We start from the raw sequence: 12,689 nt of genomic DNA on the forward strand, positions 1-12,689 counted from the left end.
GCCCACCCTCAGCATCACTATAGCCCCCCTTCAGATACTGGAAGGCTGCTCTGAGGTCTCCACGCAGCCTTCTCTTCTCCAGGCTGAACAGCCCCAACTTTCTCAGCCTGTCTTCATACAGGAGGTGCTCCAGTCCCCTGATCATCCTCGTGGCCTCCTCTGGACTTGTTCCAACAGTTCCATGCCCTTTTGATGTTGAGGACATCAGAACTGCACACAATGCTCCAAGTGAGGTCTCACGAGAGAAGAGCAGAGGGGCAGGATCACCTCCTTTGACCTGCTGGTCACGCTCCTCTTGATGCAGCCCAGGATACAGTTGGCTTTCTGGGCTGCGAGCACACACTGAAGCCGGCTCATGTTCATTTTCTCATCAATCAACACCCCCAAGTCCTTCTCTGCAGGGCTGCTCTGAATCTCTTCTCTGCCCAACCTGTAGCTGTGCCTGGGATTGCTCTGACCCAGGTGTAGGACCTTGCACTTGGCATGGTTAAACTTCATCAGGTTGGCATCAGCCCACCTCACAAGTGTGTCGAGGTCCCTCTGGATGGCATCCCTTCCCTCTGGCGTATCAACCGAACCACACAGCTTGGTGTCATCGGCAAACTTGCTGAGGGCGCACTCAATCCCACTGTCCATGTCACCAAGTGAGGTGGACAGTGTTGAACAGGACCGGTCCCAACACCGATCCCTGAGGGACACCACTCATTACTGTTCTCCAGCTGGACACTGAGATAGCTCCTAAGTATTAATTGCTCACTTTCCCATCTTTCTCAAGCAAGCTGCTATTCGCAATTTAAACTGCTTACACAGTTTTGGTCAAGCAAAGCCTTAAACCACTAATAGCTCTACTTTCAACTGGCAGAACAAGAGCAATCTCCGCAGTTTACCCAACATACAGCACTCAGTCCTGAGAAACATCTCTCCAAGGGGCAGCAGAACTGGCTGGACATGGGAATGGGCTGTGCCAGAACAGGAGGATGGACGTAACAGGCAGACAGCCCCCCCACCACTTGGCACTGCAGCTTCTTTACATCACAGTCAACAGTCCAGTCCCTACTTACTCTGATTTCACTGAGGGCAAGGAAGCTCAGGGAGGTGGAAGAAAGTCAAAAAGCTCTCATCTATAATCCCCTTGAGGCCCCTTTAAGCTGTTCAAGACATTTAATAGTGATTTTCTGCGAATACCCAGACAATGATACCTACCATTACTTCCTAGTGAGAAAACAATTTACCTTCATCTTTGCATGGCTAAAGTTCCCTGCATGCGAGCAAAAAGATGCATGAAAAAGAGCCTACCTGAATGGGGCTCTGTAGCTGATACTACTGCTGAGGGCACTGGGTTTCCAGCAACAGTTGACAGTGTAATAGGAATGGTAGAGTTAGTTAGGATTCCTTTTACTTGGACAGGAACAGTTGATCCTGGTAGCTGAATCATCACAGAAGCAATACCTTATCCAAGAAAGGGGAACAGGGGTGAGGTGGAAACAAGAGCCTTTCAGATACTCAGTTAAGCCTGGAAAATAAGAGCCCTGCACTTCTAGACAAGAGTTTACACTGTAACATCCTCTGAAAGTGGTAAAAAGTAGAAATATAGATTGGTTAGATGACTAAGACATCTTCCCTAGGTATCCCTAGTTTGGAAATAGTGAAAATCTAACAGATTTTACTTACCTGTTGATAACCAATAACTTGACATAATTACATCCAATCTCTCACTAGAGTCAGGTTCTACCTCAATGAAGTTGTGAATAAAACACCAGAAAATAAAAGCAAAAATCTAACAACCTGTTACTTTTTAAACTGCTGTGCACACCTAAGAACAGCATTATACTGATTTTCATCAGCATGCTCTCACGTGATCGTACCTGGCTGTGCTGTCATGGCAGTAGTGACAGCTCCAGGCTTTAATTCAGCTTGCAACAGAGTGGAAGGAACGGCTGCTACCTGCCCTGGTACCAGTGGGCTCTTCAGTGTAAGCACCTGCCCCTGTGGAGTCATCACCAGGCTTGCAGCAGTTAGTGTGAGAGAGGATGAGGTGTCTTCTAAAAAAGAGACATGTAAATGGGTTAATCCATTCTGGCACAGCACACTCAATGGCAAATGATACCTGTGATCTAGAGTTTAGTACAGCTGTGGAAGGAACTCCAGCTAGAAGGTTTACAAACCCCAGATATCCAAATTCTGATGCCAAACTTCCCCAGGAGTGACCAAAATATGGCTTGGTAAACCAGAACGATCAGTTGCTTGTAATAGCTTGAGACCACTTAAATAAGGTCTATTTATTATTACCAAAATAAGAAACACTACCAGATCCTTACAGAGTATTACAGTTGTACTACCATGAAAGTTTGTATTCTGCCATCCTTTTGTTCCTTCCTACATTTATCCTAGAATGGTTTGGGTTGGAAAGGACCTTAAAGCTCATCCAGTTCCAACCCCCTGCCATGGACAGGGACACCTTCCACTAGAGCAGGTTGCTCCAAGCCCCAACCAACCTGACCTTGAACACTTCCCATCATTCCAAAACTCAAAGTCACATTCACCTAAAGACCTCGGTAGGGCTGGTCTCATCCTTGCTGAAAACAATTGTTTCTAACACCTACTGAATGGACACTTCCTGGTCCTGTGCTCAACTGTGCTTCAAGAATGAAGCTGCCTGCACAAACAGCCTAGCATCCTGACCTCCCATGGGTGCTGCTTCAATATGTGCCTCCCCTTAATGTGAAACATGCATCACTTTTAGCCCACCTGTGGCACGGATTCCTTTCCTGGCAAGTATCAAGGGCTTGCCTCTTCTATTTGTCATAGCCACTTCAGGAAGCTCTCTGGAGGGAGCCGAGGTTTCTTCTTGCTGTGTGCTAGCAGTTGAGGTTACAGCAGATTCCTCTGGCTCAACTTGTTTCTTTTTTTGTGCTTCTACCGCTTTTTGTTTAGCATAGATGTATTCTAGCTTCTTCAGGACAACCTCTTCGGTCTTCCCTACAGCAAAATTATCAAACAGTCAACCTAACTTCAAACTCTCTCTCCAACGCTGAACAGCTGAAGGCAGAACTAAATTATCTATTGACACCATTCAGCTACTGAACACAGTAAGCACCACCCCCACCAAGTAAACAGCATACTTACTAACAGAGGGAAGCAATTACATATTTATTCCCACTTTTTATTTCTTCAGGAACATCTACACATTTCAGAACTTATCTGCAACTTTGATGAGCAGAAACCAGCCTGGACAAGTCACAGCTCTTGCTGAGCAAGTATCATTTGAAAGTACCCACAGCTGTGAAAAAATCTCACATCTCTTCTACTGATTATTGTATGACCACCAGACAAAACATTACGTTTACTGGGTACGAAACCTCTTGGACTAATGGACCCTGCTACTCAAATGACATTTAGAGGTAAACTCATGTACAGTTTACCATTAGCATGAAAACTGTAACCTTGAACAACCACAAGGATTTTATACACCATCTGTTTTCTGCAGATGCACTCAATTTAACACAATCAACGTTCAAGAAACAATATTGTCTTGTTTCCTGCTTAGTATTTATGTCCTAACATCATGCTCTCTCTTTAGTTAAGTCTATAGTTAACTTCTTGAGAGAGGATTTTTTTTCCTCAACAGTTCTGAGGTACTTCACTAGGAATGCAAAAGAGCAGAAAAACTACTTTGTGAAGTTATCTGCTTTCATTCCCTGCCCAAAAGGCCCATCATACGTTTCTGGATCAAGATGAGGGTTCACCTAAACATTTTTATTAAGAGTACCTCAAATATACATGAGTTGATTCACATAGATACATAAGATTTAAGTATCTCTCATTTCTAATTTACAGGTCGTATTCTCAGACAGTAAGAAGATTGGAAGAGTAATTTATTGCTTTGCTTGGTTGCATACATTTTGGCACTGGCTGAACATGTGTCACAGCTTTCCTACACCTTCAAATGAGACACAAAGACACAATAAATACACCACAGTTTTGTCTTGAATGAGTAGTAGCTCAGAATATACTGCACTTCTACAGACAAAGCTGTCTTCTTCTAGACACTACTAACACTAGTTCTCAGAAGAGGAGTACAAGGATAGTTATTTGCACAGTAGTCAAATGTTTTGGTGCTGATCAAAGACAGCTGCGTATGCTTGTGAAGCACTGAGCAGCATGACAATGACAGAATGAAGTGACTTCCCCACACACACGTAAGCATAACCAATGCACAGGAACCCAATCTTGTGGCTGGCGGTACAGAGATCATGCTAATTCCTTGAGGCATAAAGGAAAAGGAAAGCAGCTCTTATCAGTCTCATGAGTGTATTCCTGAGTCAGAGCTTTGGCGTCAAGAGTCTAAATTTTAAGTGAATTAATGACTCCCCTGGATCCACTAAGGATCCCTCCATTCACTCCTACTATTACAAGCCTTTTTTCATTATTCCAACTAGTCTATATACAAAACCAGTCTCACCTGAAAGCTTGGATACTTTTCGAATCAAAACATCTTGTTTGCGCATCAGTAAGTTCTTCTGTCCAATACATTTATCTGCCTGATCAGTCAACCCCTGGATTTCTTCATAGGCCTAGAAGAGTGTGAGGGAACTGATTTATAAACCAATGATACCCAAACCAATAGAATCATTTTCCTTCCCAGAAACCTTTACAAAATTGATTTAGACATTTTCATCATCTTGAGAAACTAGGACTCAGAGAATGCACGTGAGGTACCATGGAATGCCAGCTTTTCCTAAATGCAAGCTCAAAAGTGATAAGCATCTTGTTCATCCTTCCTCCAAAATACAGCTAAAAAGAACCAACTCCTACCTCACAATTTCAAGGTGCAGCTGATAAGCATAATTATATATCTACAGCTTATATTTTGTTTCCTGTCATTTACATCTTTACAATGAAGTTTTTAATGTCAATATAATATTTAATGAAATGCTATCTTCTTCTGCATTAAAAAGGGAGGACTTTGATGTATTTCAGAATTGCCTGATGTACACAGTAAACCACTGAGCAATTAGGACATAACCTTCCATGGTTAAATTCACAAAGACTACAATACAAGAAGGACAGGGCTAATCTGAAAACATGTGTCTGTGTCATCAGGTTAAGCTTTCAGGGATACAGATTCTTTCAGCTATTGTTTTATCCTAGAGTCCTGTAAAGTGACAGAAGTTCTCTATTCACAGTATTACTGGGACTCACTCAAGGAGTTCAGATTAGCTTAATTACTCTGTCTATATTAAACTCCTCCTTACTTACGCTTCAACACACTTACTTGCTTGAGAATGTAGCATTTGGAGACCTTGGGCAGGTTGTGTAAGCCCAGAGTTCCCTTCAACTTCTCAAAGAGATCTCTCATTTCGTTACGTCGCCGGCGTTCGTTTGCTGTGTGCGTCTGGCGGTAATGAGCAAAGGCTTCTGTCACTGTCTTCAGCTTCCTATTCCAGAGTTGATGTTTCTGCTGGAGAAGTAACCGTATTGACCAGTTTAAATGAAAAAGCTAATGCAATGGCAAGCAGTGTTCAAGTGCATGCCCGATATACAAGATTCATACAGACGCCTGAAGATTTCATGTCATGCTATTCTGCTGTTACGCCTCCATGAAATTTCAGTGTCAGAAGCACACGCAATAAGCATGAAATGCTGACCAACAAAAAATGACCAACATAATCACGTCAACCCTAAAGGAAAAGGTCATGAGCAGTTCCTCCTATTCACAAGCTTTTACTGTTTGCAATACAAGGCTGCGTAGGTAAATCATAGGATTACAGCAAAATCACACGTTTTGAGCCAAATCTTTCTTGTTCTTTGCTTGTTAGAAAGAGTCTACTAAAGAATGAAGCAATCTCATCAAATATAGGAGGCCTGAATTCTTCCCTGGAGTTAAATTAGTTTGATTTCTGTTTTGTTTGAAGGGGCCAAGAGAGTAAGTAAGAATGTGAAAGACAACATTGAAACTTATCAGACATCTACCAAGAAACAGGAAGTGTCAAAGGCAGGCTCTGATTTTGAATTTGCTTAAGTTTCCAAAAAGGCTGACAGGCAATAAGCATAATTACTAATCTCTACAGATTTGAAGGTTTGTGATTTCATCATTACTCTTGCAGGGCATTAGGTTTCTTTCATGGAAAGGCCTTGTGCCATAAATTCAAGGGCAGGGAGAAGAATACATGGAGAAGGTGAAGCAGGCAGAGCATCATGGAACCCATTTCCATCTCAGGCAAAAGCATACATACCAGTCTGCTCTAAGGTATAAGACGTACACCAGGCCCACCCCACCACAACAGGCAGCTCTAGATCTGACATCAAGTACATCACAGATAATCATCATGGAGAGTTAGTGCAACTGGCTTCAAAGCCACCCAAAAATACAGCATAAGCTTCAGAAGGATTGGAGGCAGTTTTGGTTTGAAAGGATTCTGCCTAGATACGTATTACTTAAACTAATGATATCAGAAATCCTTTTGCCCAGTGCTGAGCCTATATAACTACATGCTGTCCTCTTCAACACATGAAAGTAATTTCTCACTTGTTCACTGTTTTAAGCGTGCTGTAAAAAATATTTATGCCAAGAACACAAAAACTAAGCAAACGCACTAACAAATGAAAAGCAGATACTCCTCCCATACGTAAAGCTGTGTCTCAAACCCACTGTTTCCAACAGCAGTCCTTTTTCTTTAATGAGATTTGGACTGAGCCCCTGCTCCACCCCCATACACGTTTGCTTTCTTGCATTTAATCATAAATTTATGGAAGGTAGATAAACTGCGTTAAAGAGTTGCACTGGAGATGAAAGCTTATCTTTACAATGGAGGTGTGATACCAAAAGGAAAGAGGAGAGCAAACATATACCTTCGAAGGATTTTCTGATAATTTTTCATCCGAAGAACTACGAGCATGGTATCTGGAAGAAAGGTAAAAAGTTTTTCCCAACACTACTCATCTCATGCACTCTGTCCTCATTAACCACATTCCAACAGCTTAGATTTGCTCATTATCATCCCTTGAAATTAACTCTTCCTTGTGTAACGACATAAAAGCAGGATACAGTAGAGCTTCCTCAAGAAAGTGAACTCTATCTCCAATGCCATCATCCTGAAAGCTCTGAAATTAACCCATACTGCAAAAAGACAACCTGTTTCACTGAATGCCAAAGAGAATGAAGTCAGCCTGTGACTCTCAGCTGCAGAAAGTACTGCTTTTTAAAATGGTTCTTGCTTAAAAAGAACAAGCAACAGAGGTTCAATACAAATGGCACAGCAATCCCTCCCCCACCAAGAGCAACCAACCAAAACCCTCACGTTTCTTACTATCCTAATATATAACAACAGCTTCCTCATATCTCAGGAGTTTCAGGAAAAGAAAGAACAATACACATTTGAAACAATTATATTTACAAAACACGGCATCTGTTTCTCACTGAAAGATCTTCACAATTTATAGTAAAGTCACTATCTAAGGTGAAGGATAAAAAACCAGGAACAATGTGGGATGTATGTATCATCACCCAATGGATTTTTCAGTTTCTAAACCCAAAAAGTCTTCAAACAGAAAGAACTGAAGATGCAACATTCCCCATCCGTTTGTTTGGTGCAACTGAGCAACAGCCATGACCATCCTTGCATACCTCAAGTAAGCCATGTTTTTACTTTGAACCTTATCATTATAAATGTGATGGCAGCAACAGTAACAAGCAAGCAAAAAAACCCAAAACAACAACAAAAAAGCGCCAAGCTACCCAACCATGGCAGACTATATGTGCATAAGAAAATACTGTCTTTGCTGGGGCAACAGCCCCAAAGACAAAGCTTTCACTTATAGGATGAGAGATTAAGCCAATGACTGCTCCTGCCTAAAAATAACGAGTCCACCAGCAAAATGAACAAAGCTTGTAAAATCACATTTAAAGCAAAGATGACCCCACTCATATTCAGCTTGCAGGAAGTGGCAATTCACTCATAATAAATGTATATTACAAATACACATCCCCATAAACAAATTAATTAGAGGGGAGGGCAAAGAAAAAAAAAAAGGCCAAAGATACCTTGAATCTACTCTTAGTTCTGACAGCCCCATCCTCACAGACACTGGGAAGCACCAGTGCTCGAGAAGGTCTGCCACAAGCCTTGCTTTACCTTACCATCACATTAAACCTGTTGTGTAATGGGTTCATTCAATGCCAGCTCACCCATCAAATACAAAACTTTAGTGCTCTCCAAGGATGCTTACTTCTGTTGGGAAGGTTGGATATTAGCAGCTGTGGCCTTCAGACGGGCAATGTTAATCTTCTCTGAAAGCTCCTCCACGGTCTCAATGTCCACCTGCTCGTCATCCTCACTGTATTCACGCGCTTCCTGGAACAGGTTTTGTTTCGTTTTTTAAAATGAGTATCTACTTAGCAATAGAGCTCAGGCCAAAACAGTTTCACTTCAGTCTCAAAAAGAGATTACATTAGAACATTAAGAAGCATTAAAAAAAAGTCAACATCTCCAGCTACGCTGGCCAATAAACACTGCCAGCAGGTGGTTATCGTAACTGTCACCTCCAGGAATTCCTCCCCCTAGCAACTCTGCACAATGAACTTGGGTAAGGGCAAACCTCATCTCTCTCATTTATGCTTTTACTATGGCTTAGACAAAAAGCTTTCACAGGGCAAAGCTTTCCTGCCTCCACTTTCAAATAAGATTGAACTTCTTTGTAAAACCCCACTACTGCAGACTCTTGCTAATTCAACATTCTTTTTGACATGAGTTGGGATAGTTATCAGCTTGGTAATGGTCTTTCATACCTAAGATAGCAACAATCAGACATCATACAACCAGGCTTCTTGGGGTCATACAGTTAACTGCTTACATGCTGTATGATTTTAGCTTTTTCCAAACCACTGCCCAATCATTATTTTAAATACTTAAGATATTCTGAAGAGTACCTTTTCTCCGTGTTTGCCTGACCAAAAAAACTGGCTACCATATGTGAAGACAGAGAACAACCGCAGTGCTGCAGCAACTACAAGAGTTAAATATCAACCTTGTGGCCATTTGTAGGTGCTCCCTCCCCCTGCAACAAACCTTACTCAACTCATTTTCTGCATTACAGCTTTTAATGGAAGGTGGTTTTTTTATTATTATAATCTTTGGTCTGCTTACAGAATGCAGAGCTCTTTCTCCTCCTTAAGTAAGAAAATGTAATTATACTTCCATTCTGTACTCTGTTTCACCTAGTTCCCTGAACTAACACAATCTTCTTCTCCTATTCTCCTCTTCTGTTTCACCTTCCTTCTCTTTGTCCTTCTTTTATTCCTTTTTGAGGGGCTGAAACCTCCTCCTCCTCTGAACTGAATACTTACCTGAGATTGATGCAAACAGTGAATTACAAAAAACACTAAGTGCAGAACAGGAAAACAAAGAAGTAACGTGCAGTACTAGATCAGCAAGTGGCCTCTAATAAATGCTTTTCATGGTACTGATTATTTAAAGTTATCTGCACCTGGCACTGATGTTTTAACAAACTCTGATTAGAAAGAAGAAAGTCTTGTGCTTACTCAGCTGACCACAGATTAGGCTACAAACAGCACTATAACAAAAACCAAACAAGAACCACCTAAATTGCCACACAGGTGTAACTATGGAGTAGTTAAGGATACACATTTCCAAACACCAGTCATGAAGTGCACACCTGTGAAGTCTGTAGCTATACTAAAGGGACCAAACACTACATCCTAGCTGGTAATTTCCTTTTTGCTAGAGAAGCAGGTTCTTTAATGTTTGAGATAGTATTTGGTGTCTTCGTACTGACTAAACACAACCTTTTCTTAACCAGAAAAAAGACAAAAACACAACTCCAAACCCCACAGCCTGCAGCAGGGTGATCTAAACTCTAAAGAATACCACAAGAAATGCCACCGCCTTCGTTACTGACATCACAGAGTAGCCAGCTCTGTGAATCATGCTGCCACATAACATTATCAGTACTTTTTAAAGCTTGTGTAGTAAATACATCATCTCCCATGGCTGTGTGATCAAGACTACAGGAAACTGAAAACAGAATCTGTGTGAAAAATAAGGCATGTTTGCCCTCCTTTACTAAAGGCTACACTGGGGATATAACCTTTGTAAAATACAGCAAACGTACACTTAGCAGCAATGTAGCCTTGAGTAAAGTATATAGTGAGTGTATTGCGCATTTATATATATGAAAAAGGGCATACATATATATAAAAGTGTGTGTATATATTTTAGTGTCTACATACATGCACACATATGCAATACTGCCTGTAGAATCTTACAGTCTTAAAAGACTGTAGAACAACCAAACCATGCAGCACCCTCCCCATATAGAACGACTGTCAAATATTCCCAAGTCTTCCATCACCTTCCATTCCTGTCATGAGGCGTCCTACATGTTGGTAGTATAGATTCTGTGTAGATTGTGGTCTAAACTGCTAAACTACTCACTTGCTGACACCTCTTCCTGTACTATGAAGCATCAAGACATTACTGCTGCAACAAAGGAAAGTGATGCTCAGGTTATCAGCTACAGCTGCTAGATCTGAACAGAAATCATTCTCGCTTCTGCAAGCTGCTATGCACACTCCCGTGTTACTTCTCTGCACGTAAGAAGTCATGTCTTTTGAAAAAGAAAGAAAAGAGCAAGGAGAGTGATGAGCAATTACTACACTTAAGAGATCAATCTCTCTCACTTTGAAGTATCTTTCAAAGATATTTTTAACACATGCTGACTTTCAAGACACCATTCTTCCCTGCCCAGGAAAGCAGCTCTGATCTCTGTTAAGTTCTGTATTTGGCAAGGAGGTAAGTAAGTTACTGTACTACTACTAACTTCAGGGGTTTCTTGCAGCTTTCCTTCAGAGTAGCTATGAATCTGGGTTATGCCATGACAGTTCTTGTTATAAGGAGCAGCATGGAGGTAAACCAAATTCATACTTTGAAAGTATGGTACTGGCACTGTTAGGCACTTAAGGAAGTACTGTTTCTTTGTGCACGAAAGCCCGTAAAATCCTTGTTTCATCTTGTAAGCATGCTCTCACAAAGACTCATTAACACTAGGACCAGGTAGAGCACAGAGAACATGAACTGTCTTTACCAAGGAAGCAGTGCACCACTTTGAACTTGACATGCTGGTCAAGAGCTCCCCAAAAGAGCAGGAGAATGAAAGTTAGAGGACACCATGTCCCTGGGACCGTGGTGAGGTCCAACCACATACTGCTTGCAGCCTAGATCCAGAACACATACGCATAAGGGCTACTGAGATTCTGAGTTAAGACTACATTGCATTTCAGCAGGGGTATCACGTTATATATAACAGCTCTCAAACACTGCCTGTGAACAATATGCAGCTTTTTCATGGCTGTCAAGTGGCTCTATATACTCACAGAAATCCAACTTGTACTTGGATGTAAAATCGCACTCTAAGAATATCTCCTATGCAAACAGACAGCAATTTTCCAACAACTCCTCACATTTGCATTACTTGCTAGAGATTTTGTGGAGATCCAGTTTTAATGAACAGGAACAACTTTTTGGATGCCTTTTTAGAAGGAGTCGCTTTGTTCTTAAGACAACAGATGCACCCAAGTTGTCTTTAAGTCAATGCTGCAGCTTCCCCATTGTAAAGCAGAGACTTGATCCATTTGCACAAAGCCACAAAAAGGCAGGAAAATCAAACACACAACCAGAGATTCCCAAATTTTTTGGAAGTCTTTAAGTGCTATGCCAGGGATCACAGAACAAACTAGAGGATGTACCAGAGGACCCAGAGTGCTAAAATTCCAAGAATTCCTCAGCTGAGAAGAAGAACATAATCTTCGATGTGAAATTAAAGTCTACTAACTGGTAAGAGTGGAGGGAGGGCAAAGCAAAAGAGAAGAAGTTGGAAGGTATCAAAACTGCACCATCTCCCCAGACACAGCCCTTCTGCTGAGCTACAACAGGTGATGTGAGAAGGAAAAGCATCATAAAGCCAGAGGAGAGAAAAGAACTGGCTGAAACCAAACTAATATTCAAAGACACTATTTAAGTTACAGACCTACCGAATAGATACATGCCATTACATTGAAAATGTTACATGTGCAAGAGGTACAGGGTTAATGTAATTTTACCAGGACACATTTTTATTACAACATGGCTGTATTTCATTATACATAAAGCACTTCTTGTCTGCTCCCCTGGGTCATCCATAAATCCTCCCTGATATTTTGTCTACCTTTCCCATTTTATACAGTATCATTGCTGTGTTCTAAATGCAAGAGATGCATACTGCTTTTCTTCAGTGGGCACGACTGCTATCTAAGCTACATTTACACATCATTACACTGCAGGGAAGGAGGATGTGCAGGGTAGCTCAAAAGACGCTACAATCCAAAGAGTGAGGGGAAAAAAAACTTAAGACATGTGCTTGCTGTATAAACACTATCATGGTAAAGCTTCCGAGTGCTGACAAGTTACACTGTGCTAATCAAAGGGTTGATAATAATTATCCAGCTAGAGCTGGTCTCATGGTGGGACTTTCTGCATGTTCTCATACCAGGTACATGGTATTCAGAACCTGAGATGTGGCAGCTTTTTCATGAAACACATGGAAAAAACAGAAAATGGGGAAAAGGAAGAAAGCCAGTGAAAATAAACCTCTCCACTGCCCATTAGGAACTTCACATCTTGAACTTTACAAAT

General features: G+C 41.4%; 1 protein-coding gene across 8 annotated transcripts in view; it reads right to left on the reverse strand.

Annotated features, from left to right (window-relative positions):
* Window positions 1-12,689, reverse strand: part of MGA (MAX dimerization protein MGA) — a 54,696-nt gene that overhangs the window by 4,683 nt on the left and 37,324 nt on the right. For 5 of the 8 annotated variants that reach the window (XM_080617225.1, XM_080617226.1, XM_080617222.1 and 2 more), the window contains 7 exons: window positions 8,230-8,354; window positions 6,853-6,904; window positions 5,276-5,461; window positions 4,463-4,574; window positions 2,749-2,979; window positions 1,866-2,042; window positions 1,297-1,449 (listed from right to left, as the gene is read on the reverse strand). In XM_080617225.1, coding sequence (XP_080473351.1) covers window positions 1,297-1,449; window positions 1,866-2,042; window positions 2,749-2,979; window positions 4,463-4,574; window positions 5,276-5,461; window positions 6,853-6,904; window positions 8,230-8,354 — 1,036 coding nt within the window. The remainder of the gene's footprint in view (window positions 1-1,296; window positions 1,450-1,865; window positions 2,043-2,748; window positions 2,980-4,462; window positions 4,575-5,275; window positions 5,462-6,852; window positions 6,905-8,229; window positions 8,355-12,689) is intronic. The other 3 variants (XM_080617221.1, XM_080617223.1, XM_080617224.1) reach the window with 3 other exon arrangements.

The sequence above is a fragment of the Psittacula echo genome (genome assembly GCF_963264785.1).
Source record: "Psittacula echo genome assembly, chromosome: 5".
Classification (NCBI taxonomy): domain Eukaryota; kingdom Metazoa; phylum Chordata; class Aves; order Psittaciformes; family Psittacidae; genus Psittacula; species Psittacula echo.